At 36.3% G+C, this 23,132-nt stretch overlaps 1 protein-coding gene across 2 annotated transcripts in view; it reads right to left on the minus strand.

The window, feature by feature from the left end:
* Positions 1-86: 86 nt before the first annotated feature.
* The window catches only part of ETFDH (electron transfer flavoprotein dehydrogenase), a 33,507-nt gene continuing 10,461 nt past the window's right edge, over positions 87-23,132 (minus strand). For both annotated transcript variants that reach the window (XM_042983693.1, XM_007084215.3), the window contains 10 exons: positions 21,998-22,079; positions 21,240-21,358; positions 18,363-18,440; positions 14,587-14,733; positions 12,866-13,006; positions 9,315-9,458; positions 5,493-5,661; positions 2,739-2,921; positions 2,124-2,345; positions 87-902 (listed from right to left, as the gene is read on the minus strand). In XM_042983693.1, coding sequence (XP_042839627.1) covers positions 739-902; positions 2,124-2,345; positions 2,739-2,921; positions 5,493-5,661; positions 9,315-9,458; positions 12,866-13,006; positions 14,587-14,733; positions 18,363-18,440; positions 21,240-21,358; positions 21,998-22,079 — 1,449 coding nt within the window. In that variant the 3' untranslated portion in view covers positions 87-738. The remainder of the gene's footprint in view (positions 903-2,123; positions 2,346-2,738; positions 2,922-5,492; positions 5,662-9,314; positions 9,459-12,865; positions 13,007-14,586; positions 14,734-18,362; positions 18,441-21,239; positions 21,359-21,997; positions 22,080-23,132) is intronic.

Consider the following 23,132-nt stretch of genomic DNA (forward strand, 5'->3'; position numbering starts at 1 on the left):
GTTCTTTTTGATGGCTATTCTGCATTAGTTACAAAGAATAATGGTGTCCAGCCTGTTTCTAATCTCCTAAAGACACATCTGTTGGATAAACAGATTAAAGCTTAAGTTTGTATACTGTTTCCCTTGATTCTTTGATGTATTTCTTTGTGGTTGATTTTTGCTGGCATTTTTATACTTACATATAATACAGATATACATGTTCAGGGGTTGGCAGACTTTATCCAGAGGGCTAGAGAGTAAATATTTTAGGCTTTGTGGACCATTATCATCTGTCACAACTACTCAGTTCTACAGTTGTAGCCACAGACAGTATGTAAACCACTGGGCATGGCTGTGTTCCAGTAAAACTATTCATAAGAAAAGTGGTGGGCTGGATGCTCACCTCTGGTCTAGAATAATAATACGTTTATACCTGAAGTCCTGAATTTGACAAGTGCAATATACATTAAAGGCCAATAGTGTATTTGCTATTGGTACCGAATCTCTGAAGAATTAAAGAGGTAAGCAGATGCTACCTCATTGATAAGGTTTTCTGTAAGAGGCGTATTCATAATTTTTTATGGGACAATTTTAGGTATAGGTATAAAATTTTTATTTCGTTGATAATTTTATGAACATTCTGATGAGTAATATGTGGTAAGATAGTTTGACAACCTGTTGACTTCTAAATGTTTAGTTAGCTTGCCATACATTTTAAAGAAACTCTCACAAGTGCCTGCAAATGAAATCAGTTGCAGTTTACATTCCATTGTAAGCAGGTCCTCCACCGCCTTCAGGTACCACCCAGTTAATATTCTGACTTGGATCTTTAATATCACATGTTTTACAATGCACACAATTCTGAGCATTTATCTGTAACCGAAATCCATCACCTTGTTCCAAAGGTACAAATTCGTAAACTCCTGTAAGGAAAAATAAATAATACTATGAAGTGTGTATTTTGACTTTTAAAATTCAAACGTAGAAATTGAACCCCTGCAAACAGTAGCTACAGAAACCATAAAGGTTTGTTTTCTGAATGTTTACCCATAGAGAATATTGTGAAGATCTTGGTGTGTGCCATTGCTGTTAGTATAAATTATAGATAAAAGGGGCGCCTGGGTGGCTCAGTCGGTTAAGCGGCCGACTTCGGCTCAGGTCATGATCTCACAGCCCGTGAGTTCGAGCCCCGTGTCGGGCTCTGTGCTGACAGCTCAGAGCCTGGAGCCTGTTTCGGATTCTGTGTCTCCCTCTCTCTGACCCTCCCCCGTTCATGCTCTGTCTCTGTATGTCTCAAAAATAAATAAATGTTAAAAAAAAAAAAATTAAAAACAACTAGTCGTTAATATTTAAAAAAAAATAAATTATAGATAAAAGTAGAAGGTACAGCAGTATTGGCTGAGTTAGTCTTACTAACAAGGGAACAACATTTAGCAGTTTTTGAGCTCCAATGTTATATGTGTGCTACAACTGAAAAGACAAATTACATCCAGTCCTTCCGCCTTGAAGAGTTTAAAACCAGTGTGATGACAGAAATTATTTAAAAGTAAAGTCAAAAGACAGTTGGGGTGCCTGCCCTCAGAGAGCTTATATTCAAATTCTAGTCCCTCCAGAATGTACTAATTTTCATATATCTACATACTATTCTACCATATCATTTGAGACCCAATTCCTATTACAATTCTCATTGAAAGTTCACACTAAAGGATACAGTATTCATGATGAATTTAATGTCTGGGACCATTTGAGCTGAATGTGGCTATACCCTAGTATTTTAGTATATATACTCTCTGTGTATGTGTGTGTAGGAGCAGCCAGGACAGAAATGATTTTAAGTCCTGTGAACATGGAAAGAGGTATTCTTTGGTGTTCCATAATCCTTATCTTGGTCTGAGGATAGAAAGAGAAAAGTTTTTTTGACAACTGTCATCTGAATTAGGCTTACCAAAAAATCCTTATTATTTCAGCACTGATAGAATAAGAACCATAAAAATGAGCTTTCTAAAGGAAGCTGGATGTAGGGGGTCATTTACAATTTCCATGCAATGAAAATGGTAGACTTCCAATGGTAATGGAAGTCTATTACCAACATGGTTAAAACAAATATTTGTGTTTTAGGAATGGATGGAAATCACATTACTGACCTGCAGGGCAAAATCGCTGTTCTGGTCCATCATATATTGACAGATTTCTGTTTACAGGAATACTGTCATCCTTTAAAGTTAAATGTGCTGGCTGGTCATGTTCATGATTAGTACCACTTAGGGCCACAGATGACAAAAGGTCAAAGCTGATCTGTCCATCAGGTTTTGGATACTCAATAGGTGTGCAGTCCTTGGCTGGCTTGAGCTGATCAGAGTCAGAACCTTAAACCATTTTGAGAAAGATGTTTAATAAAAATAAAACACTAATATAAAAGTACTTTATCAAACATTTTTATGAAAACTTGAAAATACCCTACCAAAGAAATAAAACTTTAACCCTCTTATGGTAACAATACACTATTAAAAATACTGAGTTCATTATTTCTCTACTAAGACAAGTTCAAAACGTTAAATTTACTTTCTCTACTACTTAATGGATTACATTCATGAGGTTAAAAAAATTTTTTTAAAGGTAAGCTCTACCCCCATCATGGGGCTAGAACTCATGACCCCAAGATCAAGAGTCACATGCTCTACCAAATGAGCCAACTAGGTGCCCCCCATTCATGAGCAGCTAATGATTTTAATACTCATACTCAAGTATGTTGGAATTACCTTTATGTTTTAGAGTCCATGGCTCCATTCCTCTAAATATCCAGTAAAAGATTCCAGTGTAAATCATCCCTCCATATACACCCAGTATTCCATGGCAGGATGGTCTTATATTTCTAACAGAATATAGCTCGCTCCACACCCATGATTTCTTCAAATTGTCCTCATACTCAGTTACATGGAGTCCTTTTATTAAAAACATGAAGTGTTAAGTGTCAAATCACCTCAAGGAGTATAAAATACATTATCATGAAGGTATTTTGCTGCTGAAATACTTGATGAATGAATCTTAAGTAAATTTAAACAGGTGGTCACGTGAGACCACATCTGAAGAATCTTTCCTGTGTAAATGTTGGCATCTTCCAAAATAGACAACCATTTGATATATGTTGTTAACAGGCAGTAAGACATTTGATTTCTTAAACTAGTAGCACAGAAAATCCATTTCAAAACTGAATGAACCTGAAATGGTTACTTACAAAGTTCATGCTACTATAAAAGTGAGGCATTTTATAACTGATTAAATGAAACACTTCCACCTGTTACAAGTTGAATTGTGTCCCCCCCCCCCCCCCCCAAAAAAAGATTATTTTGAAGTCCTAACCCCCAGGATCTCAGGATGGGTCAGAATAATGTCACTGCAGATGTAATTAGTTGAGGTCATATTGGAATAGAGTGGGTCCTTCATCCATCGACTGGTGTCCTTATGCACATGGAAGAGAGGTGAAGATGGAGGCAGAGATCAGAGTTACTCTGCCACAAGCCAAGGAATGTCTGGAACGATCAGAAAGCTGGGAGGGGTGAGAAGACTAGAGGCAGCAGAGTAAGGTCCCATCAATGCCTAGAGAACTCAGAATAAATTCCTGTTGTTTTAAGCAGCCCGGTTTGTGGTACTTTATTGTGGCAGCCCTAGGAAATTATAACAATACCTAAAACTTGCTGCATGCATTTAACTGGTTCTTCTTAACTGTCACAAACTCCATAGTGACTATACACTTCCCAGTCACAATGTTGCCTCTTCTGGCTCCATTCCCTTCCCTCAGGCTGTCATCCTCAATCTAGTCTTTGGTGATCTACTTGCTTCAGTATCATCTATGTGCTGGTACTGTGTGTCAAGAAGGTGAAAGTATGGCTGGTGGTCCCAATAAGGAAAGATAACTTGGCAAGAAAATTAGGAAAAAAGTTCCACTGCTCAACAATTCCACTCCTTATCTATTCTGTTCTCCTTGAAGTAGCTTCTTGCCTTTTCTATGTTCTATCTATCTCCTTCCTCTTCCACATCCTAGGCCTCCATTTCTGCAAAGATACTTGAAGGCATAATCAGGTTTCATACTTCTACTTGGAGGAACACTTGTTATTTGGAATTCTAAGGAATAAGGTTTATTTATCAAATATCCATTGAGTTGCTACTATATGCCAAGTATTTGGGATTCATAATGAACAAAGTCCCTGCTCTGCTGAAGCATTCTCTGCAAGAGGCAGGAGATAAAGTTGATAATAAGTATCTTCCCAAAAGGGGGAGAATACTATATAAAAAACACGGTGTGTGTGTGTGTGTGTGTGTGTGTGTGTGGAGGGGCGGTGTTGGGAGTGCTCTGTGTGTGTTGCAAATTAACTGGTATGGTGAATGTAAGGCCACCATGAATGCGAGTTTGACATTTGAGCAAAGGTGAAGGCAGAGAGGGAGTTAGCCATGAGTAAAGACCATGAGATGGGAACATGCTTGGCATGTTTCAGGAATAGTAAAGAAGCCAGTGTGGCTGGAATGGAGAGTAAAAAGAGATGAAATCAGAAGAGTAAGAAAGCTGAGGCTTTTGAGAAAAATTGAGAACTATTAAAGGGTCTTCATAGATTAAGGGTTTACAGAGGTTTCAGTGTTCACTCTTCCTCTCCACCACCGCAGAAGGCAAAGCCTGCAAAGGAAAAGGTGCTGCCGGGTTCTGCACTGTGCAAAGCTGTTCTGTTTTCAGATTGAAGACACTTCAGTATTTGTGAGGTATCTTAGTGTGTATATTACATACATGAAACGGAATGCAGTACTGTCGAACTTGAAATCATTTCTTCTTTTAAATTAAGAAAAAAAATTTTTAAGTTTATTTGACCAATCTCTCCACTCACAACCCCGAGATCAAGAACAGCATGCTGTACCAACTGAGCCAGTGAGGCACCCCAAACTTGAAATCATTTCTTTTTTTTTTTTTTTTTTTTTTTTTTTTTAATTTTTTTTTTCAACGTTTTTTATTTATTTTTGGGACAGAGAGAGACAGAGCATGAACGGGGGAGGGGCAGAGAGAGAGGGAGACACAGAATCGGAAACAGGCTCCAGGCTCCGAGCCATCAGCCCAGAGCCTGACGCGGGGCTCGAACTCACGGACCGCGAGATCGTGACCTGGCTGAAGTCGGACGCTCAACCGACTGCGCCACCCAGGCGCCCCTGAAATCATTTCTAAGTAGGTGAGATATCATTGGTACTATTCTACTTTTGATCTGAATAAAACACAACATTGCTGGAAAAATCTAATTACTGAGGTTAGTTTTCTTCACACAGCACACATGTGAGTGCTTTGTGTAAAGGGACAGATACAATATATATCTTTTAAATATCGGTTGAAATATGCATAAAAAAGACCTCAAGATTTTTAATTGTATTTATTTTCATTCTTTATCTGTATACTAAGTGTGTGTCTAAAAAGATTCTTTTTAATATCTCAATGAAGACCTTGACAATTTTCTATGCTTTAAATAGGAATTTCTTACCTATTGTCTTTGATTGGAGATTTTCACCAGTTAGTTGATTAAAAATAGATTCTGCTGCCAAAATTCCACTTTTCATTGCTGTGTGGGAACCTTTGATCTTGGGAACATTCATGAAACCAGGGCTACAACCAATTAGTAAACCACCAGGAAAGGTGAGCTTTGGTATAGACTGAAGGAAAGAAACATTCAAAGTGCATTTTTAGTTCAAATTAAACAAGCAGAACAATATTACAAATTATATTCTCTTAAAGTCTTCTAAAGCTATAGGGAAAAATTTGAAGGAAAAAATCAGAATAAGGGCAGTTTCCACCCCCCCCCCCCCCCTTTTTAAGAATGAGGGTTAGACTATTACTACTTTTCTAGGACTTCTTCCTCTTCTGCCCCCGACTAACCTACATGAGACAGATTTACAACCAGAAATTAACATACATTTTTATTTTTACATATCCACATCTAAAAATACTCTGTAAACTTAAACAACTATTATAGAAATTGTAATCTGCTTTTACATACATTCTTGGTAACATGATTTACAAAGGATGTTAACTCTATATCCCTGTTTTATTTTACTTTGATATCTAGAGATGGAAACAGGTTCTGATCATGGTATCGTGACAATTAGCTACTACTTTAAAGATATATTTTAATTAAGTTAAGAATAAGTTGAATTTCCAAAATAAATTTTATTTATTTATTTACTTTATTTATTTATTTATAAAGTTTATTTTTTTGAGAGAGTGAGAGCACAAGTTGGGGAGAGGGGCAGAGACAGAGGGACAGAGAATCTCAAGCAGGATCTGCACTGTCAGCACGGATCCTGACGCAGGGCTCAGTCTCACAGACCGTGAGATTATGACCTGAGCTGAAATCAAGTCGGACACTTAACCAACTGAACCACCCAGGCGCTCCCCCCCACCAAATTTTAAGACAGTTGTCTGGGCCTTAGTATATACTTTTCATGAAAAACAATGTAATAAAAGGTAGTGCTGTTATTTGGGTTACCCAGTAAAAGCTTATATATACCCTACAATGTAGTGACTAAATTAGATTGCATGAGAAAATGTATTCTAACTATAGTTTGAAAATGAAAGAAGAGAGGACCAGTGCAGAGTTTCCTCCTTCTGTATTTTTTCTTCTTTAAGGGCTTCCTAAAGTAAGCCACAAGTCTGTGTTGAGAAAGTGGTGGGTGGTAAGAGTTTGGCTGATGGTGCCAAAAGGGACACAGAGGGAGAAGGATAAACAGGGAAACCAGTGCCATCAGCTGCAAGATCCGTGGCCACAGCTACTATCAATTACAGAATTCTCACTATGAGGGAGAGGTGGTGAGAAGAGAAGCTGGAGGGCAGAGGGAATGCTGGTATCAGACAGATCAGGGTTCAGATCCTTTCACAGTACATGCAGGGAACGAATTTATGATTATAGTTCTCAGACCGAATTCAATATCAGAACCACCTAGATAAAAGAGCCTGAAATCAGGATCACAAAATAGACAAGAGGGGGAAAGGATATTACTAGCTGAATATTACTAGCTGAAAAGAGATAACAGTTAGTAATTTGGATAATGACACTTTTCTTAAATAGGACTTTGGCCTTGCCAACACTAAGTTTGATTTAAGAACCAGAAGACTGTGTGAAGTTTATAAAAGGGCATGGATTGTTAGTGCCAGTTCTTCCAAAATGGTGCTTAAGTGCGAAGAATAAAAATCTTATGGTCCAAGCAAAATGATTTTTATTTTTTTAATTTTTAAAAAATGTTTAGTTTTGAGAGAGAAAGAGCACAAATGGGGGAGGAGCAGAGAGAGAGAGAGAGAGAGAGAGAGAGAGAGAGAGAGAGAGAATCCGAAGCAGGCTCCAGGCTCTGAACTGTCAGTGCAGAGCCTGACGTAGGGCCTGAACTCACGAACTGTGAGATCATGACCTGAGCTGAAGTCAGAAGCTTAACTGACAGAGCCACCCAGGTGCCCCAAGCAAAATGGATTTTTAAATCCTGTGAGGATCCTACACTGTATGGGCAGTGTTACTGGCAGTTAGGAATCTGGTCAAGGAACTATGGACAGGAAAAGTTGCACTGGGAAAGGCTGTATTCTGGGACATGAAACCACAAGGTTGGAAACTGTCCAGAAAAGGTAAGTTTTAGTACAGACTAAAAAAAAAGAGAAATAAAGTCATGTACACAGAAACTACCTCATTTATAAAGAGAACAAACTGGTGATTGCCAGAGGGGAGGCAAGTGAGGGGAGGGCAAAATATGTGAAGTGGATTAAAAGGTACAAACTTCCAGTTATAAAATAAGTATGATTAAAAAAAAAAGGGGTGGGGAAATCTTATCATATTTGTTAGCTCAAAATAAACAAAATTGAATTTTCCAAATTATTGCTTCTTAAGGTTCTTTAAAATTTTACTGGAAAAGTTTCTGAATCTTTAATTAAATCAGAAAATTTAAGTAAAATGTATGTGTGTGTGCGTGGTCAACTCTTCTCGCCAATCTAAAAAAAATCATCTGAGAGGCTGAAATACACAAGGCCATATGTTTTTAAATACAAATCTGATGATGTCCTATTAAATATACTGGAAACTTCATACTATAAAAATGAGTAGAATTAAATTGACAGGTATTATGGACAATATGCAAAAGAGCTGAATGGGGTTGAACATAGTAATACAACTTAATAAATATTTGTTGCAAATGAATTACTACTCTAGAAACAAAATTATTCATGAAAATAATTCCATAGCAACAGGGACACTGTTATTTTAAGATTCTAATGATTATATTTATAATTTAGCTCTGATTTTACTGGACTTTATGAATTATTGTTATAGTAACAAAATATTTAGAACTTCATTTTAAAGGTTAAGTTACTCATCCCCCATTTTCTTTTTTTTTAAATTTTTTATATTTATTTATTTTTGAGAGAGAGAGACAGAGTGTGAGCAGGGAAGGAGCAGAGAGAGAGGGAGACACAGAATCTGAAGCAGGCTCCAGGTTCTGAGCTGTCAGAGCCCGACACAGGGATCAAACTCCCGAACCATGAGATCATGACCTGAGCCCAGTTGGATGCTCAACCAACTGAGCCACCCAGGCGCCCCTCCCCCCATTTTCTATTATCTGTTACTTTTACAACAGAATTAAAAACAAAAAAAAATGTCCAATCTCTAAGATAGTTCTAGATTCCTAGAATATTAGAGACAGAAGGGATCATCTTCATTTTACACATGATCCCATAAAGCCAGAGAAAATATGTAACTTGCTTCAAATCCCTTGGTATAGATTTTAGAGCTAATTTTTAAGATCATCTTACATGTTTAATATTTTTATAATAGTACTAACAGCTTTTATTATTGCTTATTTCATTGTTTATATATAATTAATACATTAACTGCATTTGGTAAGGTTTATTTTGAACATATACTAAAATAGAACAATTCAGGGTAAAAGCTTGACAGAGGCCACCTAAAAGGCATGACTGTTATTAGGTAGTTGGGATTAATTAACTACCTTTGTGGAAAACTAAATCTGTCTTTGTTTCCTTGCTGCTAAGGAGTAATGGAAAATATCTTGGATCATATAGTTTTAATTTTCGGGTTAAAAACCAAGCAACCAACAAGAAGCCTATAAATTTATCTCAAGAAATCAATATATTCTTAAAACTAAACTCACAGTGTAATTTAATTTAAACTATGGTGTGACACAGTTTTATAAACACTAGATGCTCTGCTTAAAAGTTTCTTTCTATAATTTTCTATTCTTTATCTAAATTTGTTACATTATATTTTCAATGTTTACTTTATAATACAGAAATAAATAAAAAATTTTGTTACCTGAAAGCCACCTTCATTCAGAGCTCTGGCTCCATATGCAATTCTTTTTCCACCTTCCAATGTCGGCTGAATGCTGGGATGGTGTTTCCACCTCTGGAACTCTCTAAATGGGCTCAGATATGGATTCTGGTAGTCTAGACCAACCTTAAAATTTTTATATTTAAATTTAGTAAATTTATATAGACATTTTTATTTCAAATTATATCAAACTAAAATGTGAGCAATATTTATGAGAAAGCATTAAGTTTCTTGTGCTCAATAATACTTGGAGAACTACAGGCAGTAACTCAAACCTAACTGAATAAAATCTGTTTGGAAAAGAAAGGGTAAACAAAAGGATACCATGTGTTTGCATTTGGCCAAACTTTAAAAATGTAGACCATATTAATAAATCTTTGTGCTCTGTAAATAAAAGTTCAAATTAGAAAAGTATTTGTAGGTAAGTGGCTAACATTATGTTTCTATGAAAGGAGCTGTAATTATTTTTCATGTATCAATACCCACTCTGGTAATAAACTAATAAACTATATGTGGTGCTACTAAGGCACAAATGAAGAAACAGAATGTAATCATACTTAGAAAAAAAGAAGACAAGAAATATTAGAGGCTACATTTTACAAGGCATTATCAAAACGCTAAAATTAATACCCAAAACTTTTTTGCTCTCAAAAAATTAAGTCACTGGAATAACTATACAAAAATGATATACTGAACACTTGGCTATCTGTCAAAAAACACCAATAATGCAAAAATTTAATGTATCACATACAAGTCTAATTATGACATTAAATTATAAAGTTGTGACCAACTGCAAGGCGCAGTAACTTTATTTTTTCCATTCCTTGCAAGGTTCAAGATGTAATTTACCGCAAAGACATAAGTGGTCAAAAAGGGAGAAAATGCTTACATTTAAAGTTATAGATTTTTTTGAGGGGAAGATGGCGGCGTAAGAGGACGCTGGGTTCACCGCGTCCTGCTGATCACTTAGATTCCACCTACACCTGCCTAAATAACCCAGAAAATCGCCAGAAGACTAGCAGAACGTATTCTCTGGAGCCAAGCGTAGACGAGAGGTCCACGGAAGAGGATGACATGATATTATACATGGAAAATCCAACAGACTCCACCAGAAGTCTGCTAGAACTGATACATGAATTTAGCAAAGTTGCAGGATACAAAATCAATGTACAGAAATCAGTTGCATTCTTATACACTAATAATGAAGCAACAGAAAGACAAATAAAGAAACTGATCCCATTCACAATTGCACCAAGAAGCATAAAATACCTAAGGATAAATCTAACCAAAGATGTAAAAGATCTATATGCTGAAAACTATAGAAAGCTTATGAAGGAAACTGAAGAAGATATAAAGAAATGGAAAAACATTCCGTGCTCATGGATTGGAAGAATAAATATTATTAAAATGTCAATACTACCCAAAGCTATCTACACATTCAATGCAATCCCAATCAAAATTGCACCAGCATTCTTCTCGAAGCTAGAACAAGCAATCCTAAAATTTGTATGGAACCACAAAAGACCCCGAATAGCCAAAGTAATTTTGAAGAAGAAGACCAAAGCAGGAGGCATCACAATCCCAGACTTTAGCCTCTACTACAAAGCTGTAATCATCAAGACAGCATGGTTTTGGCACAAAAACAGACACATAGACCAGTGGAATAGAATAGAAACCCCAGAACTAGACGCACAAACGTATGGCCAACTAATCTTTGACAAAGCAGGAAAGAAGATCCAATGGAAAAAAGACAGTCTCTTTAACAAATGGTGCTGGGAGAACTGGACAGCTACATGCAGAAGATTGAAACTAGACCATTCACACTTTCTCACACCATTCACAAAAATAAACTCAAAATGGATAAAGGATCTGAATGTGAGACAGGAAACCATCAAAACCCTGGAGGAGAAAGCAGGAAAAGACCTCTCTGACCTCAGTCGTAGCAATTTCTTACTTGACACATCCCCAAAGGCAAGGGAATTAAAAGCAAAAATGAACTACTGGGACCTTATGAGATAAAAAGCTTCTGCACAGCAAAGGAAACAACCAACAAAACTACAAGGCAACCAACGGAATGGGAAAAGATATTTGCAAATGACATATCGGACAAAGGGCTAGTATCCAAAATCTATAAAGAGCTCACCAAACTCCACACCTGAAAAAAAACCCAGTGAAGAAATGGGCAGAAAACATGAATAGACACTTCTCTAAAGAAGACATCCGGATGGCCAACAGGCACATGAAAAGATGCTCAACGTCGCTCCTCATCAGGGAAATACAAATCAAAACCACACTCAGATATCACCTCACGCCAGTCAGAGTGGCCAAAATGAACAAATCAGGAGACTATAGATGCTGGAGAGGATGTGGAGAAACGGGAACCCTCTTGCACTGTTGGTGGGAATGCAAACTGGTGCAGCCGCTCTGGAAAACAGTGTGGAGGTTCCTCAGAAAATTAAAAATAGACCTACCCTATGACCCAGCAGTAGCACTGCTAGGAATTGACCCAAGGGATACAGGAGTGCTGATGCATAGGGGCACTTGTACCTCAATGTTTATAGCAGCACTCTCAAGAATAGCCAAATTATGGAAAGACCTGAAATGTCCATCAACTGATGAATGGATAAAGAAATTGTGGTTTATATACACAATGGAATACTACATGGCCATGAGAAAGAATGAAATATGGCCCTTTGTAGCAACATGGATGGAACTGGAGAGTGTGATGCTAAGTGAAATAAGCCATACAGAGAAAGACAGATACCATATGTTTTCACTCTTATGTGGATCCTGAGAAACTTAACAGAAACCCATGGGGGAGGGGAAGGAAAAAAAAACAAAAACAAAAGAGATTAGAGTGGGAGAGAGCCAAAGCATAAGAGACTCTTAAAAACTGAGAACAAACTGAGGGTTGATGGGGGGTGGGAGGGAGGGGAGAGTGGGTGATGGATATTGAGGAGGGCACCTTTTGGAATGAGCACTGGGTGTTGTATGGAAACCAATTTGACAATAAATTTCATATATTGAAAAAATAAAATAAATAAATAAAAGTTATAGATTCAAACCCAGTGCTGCTTTCATTTTTAGTGACAGCATGCCTAAGTGGAAAATGGGCTTTGAAGTCACACAGACTCAGGTGTGAATCCTGCCTCTTGTCATTTCATGGGTGTATTTGAGAAAGTTGTTTAACTTGTTTGGACTTCAGTGTCCTGTCAGTAAAATAAGGACACACCTACTTCTTAGGATTATTATGAAACTTAGAATTCTCAGTGAAGCATCTAGCATTGTGTTGGGCATTTAGTAGCTATGATTCCTAAAGTATATATAAAGTATATTTATAGTGTTTAAAAAGCTATAGACTAATGCCAGTAATAGCCACAAGCACTTTACAGACTGACAAAGTTAGAAGGGGACCTTTAAATGAAAAGCATTTTTTTTTTTTTAAGTAAAAAGCATTTTACATGCTGCACATTTCATAACACTGATGATCCAATGACTCTAACAGAATTTTCCATATTGGCCATGTAACTTACCACAAAACCAAGAGCTACCAGGGGTTCACCTTCATTTAAATGGTAGAGGAAAGAGCCTCCATAAGTATGTCTGTCCAAGGGCCAACCAACAGTGTGATCTACTCTTCCAGGTTTCCACTTCTTTTCATCAATAATCCATAACTTAAAAAAAAAAAGCCCTAGAGTATTAAATATTTTCTATCACCACAATATATACAACTTGCCAAATTTTATGTCTTAGTTATGAAAGTTTCAAGTCAAAGACTGTAATACACAAAAAAAGTAATACACTGAGAAACACAAAAAAAGTACTTTGCATATCAAAGAAAATTATATCAAACTGCAGCATGATAAACCGGACTAAAGGAAACTGGTCAGAAAAGTTATGAAGTCTATAGGAAACACCCTGAAGAGATGAGGAAAACTTCTGGGGTGCTGGTAATGTTCTGTATCTTGATCTGGCTGGTGGTTACATGGGTGTGTTCACCTTACAAGAATTACTTGAGCTGTACACTTAAGACCTGTTGCTTTACATATGTTATTCTTCAATAATATAGTTTATGCTTTCCTGCACTACCCCCCCAAATGAAAAAAAATTGCTCATCTATTTTCAGAATGGTTCGTTTTAATTTTAAACAATTTCCATCTGAAATATTATTTAAAAATCAGATAACGTTACGTGCTATCTGCAACCTACCAAAACAATTAAGCCTTTACTCACAATAAATCTAGTTATATATGGAATTTGAAACTTTCTGAGCTTTACCCTAAAAAAAATTAAACAAAAGGGTTATAATTAATCTTTTACACTCTAATAAGCACAAGGTTTGGGAAAACAGAGATCCGATAAACTGAGAATATATACAATACTTAACCTAATTAAATTTTAGGTTTCAAATCAATATACTATGGCTGAGTATATATTTCATAAACTAAATTATCTTCACAGTGCAATTTTGAAGAAACAAGTCTTGTAAGATGCAGTCACCCTACAAACAGCATAGGGTATCAGGTCAAATCTTATTTGGGCAGATGGCATTATAATGAAAAAAATTAATATTACAAGTATTTTTGGGGTGCCTGGGTGGGTCAGTTGGTTGAGCATCTGACTCTTGATTTTGGCTCACGTCATGATCTCACAGTTTATGAGCCCGAGCCCCACGCTGGGCTCTGCACTGACAGTGTGGAGCCTGCTTTGGGATTCTTTCTCTCTCTGCCCCTCCCCCGTTCGCTCCCTCTCTCTCCCCAAATAAATAAACTTAAAAAAATATTTAAGTTCAAGACTTTGATTTCAAACAACATTTTTTAAAAAAAGTTTATTTAGTTATTTATTTTGAGAGAGAGAATACAAGCAGGGAAGGGGCAGAGAGAGAGAATCCCAAGCAGGCTCTAGGCTGTCAGTGGAGAGCCCGATGCAGGGCTCGATTCCATGAACTGTGAGATCATGACCTGAGCTGAAACAGTCAGATCCTTAACCGAATGAGCCACCCAGGCACCCTTCAAGCAACATTTGATAAAACAATTATATGTAGATACAATTTAGATAATAATGGAATTTGATTAGCAGTACTTTCTAGCCCCTTAAAAAATATCTGAAATCTTTTTAGTCATAATGAACATCTCAAGTCAAGGAAAAATATAACAACTATAAAATTATATCAATGTTATAAACTACGTAACAACACAAACAAGTTTAAATTCCATGTTTCAAAATGAAAATTACAAAAAACAAATCAGGATACCTCCTTGAGTCCAATTCCATAGGTTTGGGGATCACAATTGGCTCTCAAATCAAACTTCTTATATAGTTGCTTGGCTAGATGTCCATGGCAACCCTCTGCAAAAATTGTAACTTTGGCATGTAGTTCTAGTCCTCGCTCAAATGTTGTCTAAAAAACAAAAATGTTAAATTGCAACATTTGACAATTTAAAAAATATTCACATTCTAGTCAGTTTTTTTTTAATATGAAATTTATTGTCAAATTGGTTTCCATACAACACCCAGTGCTCATCCCAACAGGTGCCCTCCTCAATACCCATCACCTCCCTTCCCCTCCCTCCCACCCCCATGAAACCTCAGTTTGTTCTCAGTTTTTAAGAGTCTCTTATGTTTTGGCTTCTTCCCTCTCTAACCTTTTTTTTTTTTTCTCCTTCCCCTCCCCCATGGTCTTCTGTTAAGTTTCTTAGGATCCACATAAGAGTGAAAACATATGGTATCTGTCTTTCTCTGTATGACTTAGTTCACTCAGCGTAACACTCTCCAGTTCCATCCACGTTGCTACAAAGGGCCATATTTCATTCTTTCTCATTGCCAAGTAGTATTCCATTATGTATATAAACCACAATTTCTTCATCCATTCATCAGTTGTCTGGTCAGTTTTGAATTGAACCATGATTCAGGTATGGAAGAAACAGTACAAATACATAACCCTAGAAATAAAACTAGGTAGTGCTGTAAGTGGAATCTAATTTAAAATGTTATAATATATCCTGTGTCTCTGTTGTATTTTTCTTTATAACTTCCAAAGTACCTGAATGAATGCATAAGAATTAAAAAGGAAATAAAGCATCTCCTGCTAAAAAAATTCTCTCCAAGTGAAAATAAAGTGAAAAGTGAAAAGCCATTTCCCCCTGCTCAATTTTCCAGTCTCATCATCTGAAGCAAAAAACAGTTAATAGTTTTCTTGTGAATCATCCCAGAAAATTTCCATGAATAAAAAATTATACAGAGCCTATTTATATCCTTCTAACACAATCATACCAAATATACTCTTTAGCTACTTGTTTTTCACTTTAATTATACTTGTCCTCTATTGTTCAATGTATATTATAAAACTGAAATTTTTTTCCAAGTAGAAAAAAAGCTACAATTAAAGTCTTTACTTCTTTTTTGCTGTATATATTTTGCACTTAACACCTACCATAATGTAGATACTCAATAAAGTTACTTAATAAAGGAATACAGAATAATCAGGAAAGTCTCTTATGAAGCATATCTTTTCTGATATTTCTCTATTCATTTTGCTTGCATGTATGTGTATGTGTAGACATTCATACAGATAGTAGTTTTACACTGACAAACTGTTTTATAACTGCTTTCACGTTAGTGATTTGTCTAAGGCAATATACACCAAATAAGGCATTCATTTTTAAAAAATATTTATTTATTTATTTATTTTGATGGAGAGAGAGAGCAAGCAGGGGGAGGGGCATAGAAAGGGAGAGAAAGAATCCCAAGCAGGCTCCGTGCTGTCAGCACAAAGCATGATGTGGGGTTCGATCCCACAAACTGTGAGATTATGGCCTAGGCTGAAATCAAGAGTCTTGATAAAGTTAACTGACTGAGCCACCCAGGCGTCCTCCTATAGCATTCAGTTTTAATGCTTGAATAGAGTCCCCTAATTTTTCAAACAATTCTCAATAGTGGGACAATCACACCGTTCCAGTGTGTTTCACTATTATAAAGCATTTCTTACATGAATATACTTGGTGCTAAATATTTTCGGTCTGAGTGGTAAGAATTATCTCATTAATTTAACAATAAACTAATTTCTTTGGTTACTAGAAATTCTGAACATCTCTCACATGCTTACTGGTAACTTTTTTTTCTTGAGCAATACTTACTAGTGTCATAATAATGCATCATGTATATTACACTTGCATACACATCCTATAAGTACTCTCACTCAGTACCTTTTTATTTTGTTCTTGTCTGCTTCCTTTTATTATACCTCATCCATAAACCATATTAACAATCTAGTATGTACAGTTTTACCCAAATACATAAACATACATTCTGAGATACATATACACTTAAAATTTTTCGATTCTTGATTTATTCTACAAAAAATAAGATCATATAATACAAACTGTTCTGTATCTTTTCTCAATACTACTTCATGAAAATCTTTTCAAGTCACTGTATAGTTCAAATTTTTCTTTTCAAAGGCTGTATAGTAGTAGTCCATGTGGAAATACCATAGCTTATTCACCTATTCTGCTAATGCATAATAACCATTAACTCTGTTTCCAGTTTATTTGTGATCAAAAACAATGTTTATAAAACATACACCCTCGTATATATATATTCTTACAATACTGGTGCTGTGAGTGCAGAGCCCGCTTCCAATCCTATGTCTCTATCTCTGCCCCTCCCTTGCACTCTCAAAAATAAGCATTAAAAACAAACCAAAAACAAAAAGAAAAAACTTCTTGGGCCCTACTATAGGACACACTGAGTCCCAGACCTCATATAATTCTGATGAATCTGGTCAAACCCTTAGAAGAACAATGAAGTAGGTAAGACTCCAAAGCTTTGCCATTTGCTTATTTCTAGGCAGGAAGCAGTAAGAAACAGAAACATCTGCAGGGAGACTCAATACAAGATTCCCAATTCTGTTCAAGAATGTCAGAAGGAAGGATAAATTCCAAATTAACAAATATTTATTGAGGACCTGGTATTACCTGGTACTATACGGTAGGTACTGGAGTAACCCTCCATGATCTCTGCCCTCATGGAGCTTATGATCTAGTTGAGAAATTAAGACAATAAACACATAAATATGAATTGACAAATTAATTTATTGAGATGTTAATTTGTGTTTTGTCCTATTGTTACAGGAAAGCAATGTGTTTTTTTTTTCCTTGTCCTTTCCAGGGAATCTTATGGATCCATCCCCTTAGAGCTTTTCTTTGCAAATTCAAAAATAAAAGTTGTAAAAACCTGAAAACCAACCAGGATTATATCTGAATGAGAGGAAAGCAATCAGTTTAATATTTACCAAAAGATATTAAAATCATGTCAAAGACTCTATCAACATGACTGATAGTAATACAAATGACTCTTGTCCATAGAAATGAAAATTGTGGAAGTGGCAATGCAGTTTACTGATGACCTACACATGGGTATGTTTTTTGAATTCTCCTTGAACTGCTCACTGAGTCTGTCATTTATTAATGAGTAAAATAAAATCTGTCACATGTTTGTTTTATATTTGTGCGAGTCATGTTTTTCTCTTTAAAAAAGTATTCTTAAACACATTATATTGACTTGTCTAAGCCTTAGCTTGACTAAGTCACAGCTAAGTCATAGTTCAAAAATGCTTCTGTATTTTTTTTTTTTTGCTTCTGTATTTTTTAACAAGAGAAAAATTCCACATTAATCATATTCTTTTTTTTTTTTTTTTAACGTTTATTTATTTTTGAGACAGAGAGACAGAGCATGAATGGGGGAGGGGCAGAGAGAGAGGGAGACATAGAATCGGAAGCAGGCTCCAGGCTCTGAGCCATCAGCCCAGAGCCCGACGCGGGGCTCGAACTCACGGACCGTGAGATCGTGACCTGAGCTGAAGTTGGACACTTAACCGACTGAGCCACCCAGGCACCCCCACATTAATCATATTCTAACACACACTATTAGCATACACTCTGTAGCAAAACTAAATTATTGCATTTAAGTTGATTCTCTTCTTTGTTTTGTTTGTCAGTTTGTTAAGCTCATAACTGTTAAGATGTTTACCTTTGGGGCACCATCCTTTTGTATCCCTACATCGTTAGTGGCAATCCCCTTTACACTACTATCTTCATGAAAAAGGACCTAAAATGAAAACATATTTTGTTATCACCTAGGATTCACAACCACCTTGAAAAGAAACAATAAACAGTCTTAGATTTTTAAGAAAGTGAGCATGTTCTCTAGATTACAGAAATATAGGCTTTAAAACATTTAGGCAAAAAAAAAAAGACACATGTTTTAAAGATACTCCCTTCTAGCATATAAAAGAACACAGCTCTAACAGTTGGAAATGAAAGAAATGCCACAACTTTTTGAAGAAGAAAAGTGGTAAGCTACTACAGAGGTCACTAAAGAAACCAGTAACAATAAACAAAAAGCTCTCTGAAGAGATCAGATATCAAAAACACGTATACAGAACCTGAAATCAGGGCCTGTAACAAATGAAGACCATCAGTGTGGGTGGGAAGACAATAGTGTCAGGAAAGCCTCTGTTCCAAATGAGCTAAGACCCCCTCCCCCCACCAAAAAAAAAAAAAAAACAAAACAAAACACCAAAGAAAATGAAACCACAAAACAAAACAGAAAGAGGCTCAAGACAGCCCAAAGGTGATCAAAGTTTATTTCTGGAGCAAGAAGGATTGGCAAAAACTGGTCAAAAGGGTAATTCTGAGAATGAGAAATAGCAATCAATCCTCTGTAACCCTTACTTGGCTTCCGATTCCCCTATGGAGAAAAATGCTCTTGAGAAAGGAAGTACAAAACGTACGCTAGAATCACACAGAAAGCACAGGTGTGAAAAGATGAAACAAGGATTAGCAGCAATGGATATGAAAAGAAAAACATAAATATTTTATTTCTTACCCTAAAAATGAATCAACTGTAGAATGTGGCTTTGAACTAGAACTGAAGTCTGACTCAGAGTACAAAGAAACCCAACAAACAGATCATTAATCTATTGATGATGATCTTTAATGGAGTGAGGAAAAGAAGAAAAGTGTAAGAGACTATGTGTATATGTGTGTGTCTGTTCACAAAAAGTAAAAATCATAGATTCTACAAAGTGTGACTTTTACACTGATCCCAGTCAAGAATATTTTAATAAGGAAAATGCAAAACCCCACATTTGGGTCTAAAAACCCAAATGCATATATATGAGCTGGGAAAACAAAAATTAGTATAGCACCAAGTATAATACAGGGACTTACATGTTTTATTTGACTTACATATTGTAAGGGTAAAAATAAATTTAAAAAATTTTTGAGGGGCACTTGGTGGCTCAGTCAGTTAAGTGTCTGACTTTGGCTCAGGTCATGATCTCACAGCTTCGCTCGTGAATTCAAGCCCTGCATCAGGCTCTCTGCTGTCAGCACAGAGCTGGCTTTGGATCCTCTGTCCCCTTCTCTCTCTGCCCCTCCCCAGCTCGTTTTCTCTCTCTGAATAAAAAAACTTAAAAAATTTTTTTTTTCAATTTTCCCTGAGGCCGAAAACAAAAGAACTCCCCTCCCCCTCCTGCCGATTCTTCCAATTCTTTCCTTTAGAAAACTTAGCTGTAAACCCTTTCTATGTCTCTCTGAGATATAGGAATGTTTTTAAAAGTCTTATTTAAGACTCCTGTCAGATCTGCATCTCAGAAATGTGTTTCTCCAAATACGGAGACATATTTGAAATGTGAACACCATGGAGAATTGTGTCCTATTTCCCTGTCTCTGTGGGAGTCTGGGCTAGGTGCTTGGTTCTAAGTTATAACTTCCTGCTTGTCAAAAAGATACAAGAAATTTTATTTTTCCTCTGGATAAAGACACTTAAACTATATGTAATGGATTGTATCTGTGTGGCTATGTGAGAGAATGATATTTCTTTCTGTTTTGGCAATCTCCCTAGCAGACTGCCTGTGACATGCATTGCAGTCTTGGTTTAATGCTCATTAAATAATAAAACTTTTTTTTATAACTTATACAGATTTTTCTGGGTTTGTAGGAGATTTTGTTTTATCTATCTATCTATCTATTTTTATTTATTTTGAGAGATAGAGAGCGTGAGTAGGGAAGGAGCAGAGAGAGGGGGAGAGAGAGAATCCCAGGCAGGCTCTGTACTGTGATCGCAGAGCCTGACGTGGGGCTCGAACTCACGAACTTTGAGATCATGACTGGAGCAGAAATCAAGAGTCAGAGGCTTAACCAACTGAGCTACACAGGAGCCCCAGTAAGGGATTTCATTTTTAATCATTTCCCCAATAACACTCAGTGCAAATCAATAGTATGGTATGTTTGCCAAAAGAGTTATTTTGAGAGAAACAGAACAGATTCCAGAATGAAGAAGGCAACAGCTCTTCTCTTGAAGCAGTTTTTTCATTTGGGGTGCCGCTTTATAAAGAGGATAAAAAGGGAAGAATCTCAGGGCACTGAGGAATACTGAAGGAACTCAAACTATGTAACATTATGGTTGAAAAAACTGAGAATATTTAACCTACGAAAGAAAAAACACCAGAGTGAAAGTGAGGAAGAAGAGAGGAGGGCATAATTATAATTGGAAAACTGTCCTTGGAAGAGGGCACAGATTTGTTCTACATGGTGTGAAACAGAAGATATATTTCTATTCAATATAAGAGAGTATTATCAACAATCCAAACATCAGATAGAGATTATTTCACTCCTGATGGTGTTCAATTGTAAATTAGACAATCACTTGATGAAGGTACAAAATAAGGAATTCAAGTACTCTTTGGATTAGATCTTTTCACGATTCCTTCTAATCTTACAATTCTGAAATTCCATGGCTTTTCTAAAATATCTATTTCTTTACATTTGTACTATCCTTGGTTTATATTCAAAAGAAAAGAGATTCTTATAAATATTAAAACCAAAATAAAGCTGTACAAACCTCAGCAGCAGCATAACCAGGGTATACTTCAACACCAAGGGCTTCTGCTTGTTCTCCCATCCAGCTTACTAAATGCCCCAAGCGGACAATGTAATTGCCATGATTATTCATTGGAAGACCTACAAATATATGCTTATCAGTCTGACATTTTATCAATAAAATATCTAAATAAAATACATAAATACTTAACTTAAAAATTCTAATCAATATAGGGGTGCCTGGGTGGCTCAGTTAGTTGAGTGGCCGACTTCGGCTCAGGTCATGATCTCATGGTTCGTGAGTTTGAGCCCCATATTGGGCTTGCTTCTGTCAGCACAGAGCCTGCTTCGGGTCCTCTGTCCCCCTCTCTCTCTGCCCCTTCCCCACTTGTGCTCTCTCTTCCAAAAAATAAATAAAACATTTAAAAAATTCTAATCAATGTATAATTTCTGTGTAAATATACACATTATCTAATGGTCATAATTTCATTTATTTTCTACAATTTTGGCAAAAATTCTAATCACTAAATTAAAAACATTACAACACTAAATTAAAATTCTGAGTGGCTTACAAGGCTATCTCAATTGTTCTAGTATAAAGACGAAGAACCAGGTTCTATTCTTGTTTTACTACAAGTTAGCTATATAACTTTGGGTAAGTCCTTCAAATCTCTGGGCCTCAGTTTTCTCATCTGTAAGAGGAAGGGATTTCACCAGATGAAATGTAGTTCCTTCCACGTATGGAATTCTAAGATACTACAAATATTTGTCATACCTTACCTGGAAGAATTGGCACTGGAATTCTGTATTTCTCCGTTAAAATTCCAAATCTGTCTTCTGTTACGGGAGTGTTAAGTGGAGCCTGAAAACAAAAGAAGGAAAAAGAAGGAAACTTTTAGTTCATATTTGTAATGATAAATAGAAATAATAAAAAAAAACTGTCAAAGGGAAAGTGAACTACTTTCCTCACTTTTCTTTCATCATTTCCTTTAGAAAACTTGGAACTATAAATCCTCTTTGTCTCTTTGAGATGTTTAGGAATCTTTTTAGAACCTAAATAAGCCAGTTTTACAGCCCAGAAATGTCTTTGTTGGGGGGGGGCTTGGAGACATCTTGGACATGGCTTCCTGTCTCCCTCTCTCTGTGGGAGGTTAGCCTAGGTGCTTGCTCCAAGTTGTAACTTCCTGCTTGATGAAAACAGAAGAGAAGTTTTATTTTTCCTTTGGATACAGACAGTTAACATGTATGTAATGGATTGTATCTGCTCAGTTGGGCTTAGAAAATCTTTTTCTAATATAATTGATACTATAGCAATTCAATGAGATCTATTTTTGATACAATATTGTAAAAAGGAAGTTAATTAGGTATAACTAAAGTATTTCTAGTTTAAAGGAGCTTGGTCTTTTATTTTAAAGTCTTTTCTTTAGTGTTTATTTATTTTTGAGAGAGCGATCAGGAGAGCGTGCGAGATCAGGAGAGTGTGCGAGAGCGAGGGACGGGCAGACAGTGAGGGAAACAGAGGACCCAAAGTGGGCTTTGCGCAGATAGCAGGCCGATGTGGGGCTTGAACTCACCATCCTGAGCCCAAGTCAGACACTTAACTGACTGAGTGAGTCACCCCAGTGCCCTGAGCTTGGTGTTTTAGAAAGAAAAACATAGATGAAATTTTTGGAATTCAATTTACTCCATACAGAAATAATACAGAAATCATATAATTTTTGACCTTTACAATGTATATTCACAGGTAGTGAATATTCTAATGTTGGCAGATATAACATAACCCATCTTATAGAAGAAAAAACTAAGACATGTAAAGTGTAAGATTTTAACCAAGGTCCTACAAATTATGAAAGCAGTAAAACTAACACAGTTCTCTACGTATCATACCAGTGCCCTTTCTGCTTAGGTTATGAGA

The sequence above is a fragment of the Panthera tigris genome, chromosome B1 (genome assembly GCF_018350195.1).
Source record: "Panthera tigris isolate Pti1 chromosome B1, P.tigris_Pti1_mat1.1, whole genome shotgun sequence".
NCBI classification, from domain to species: domain Eukaryota; kingdom Metazoa; phylum Chordata; class Mammalia; order Carnivora; family Felidae; genus Panthera; species Panthera tigris.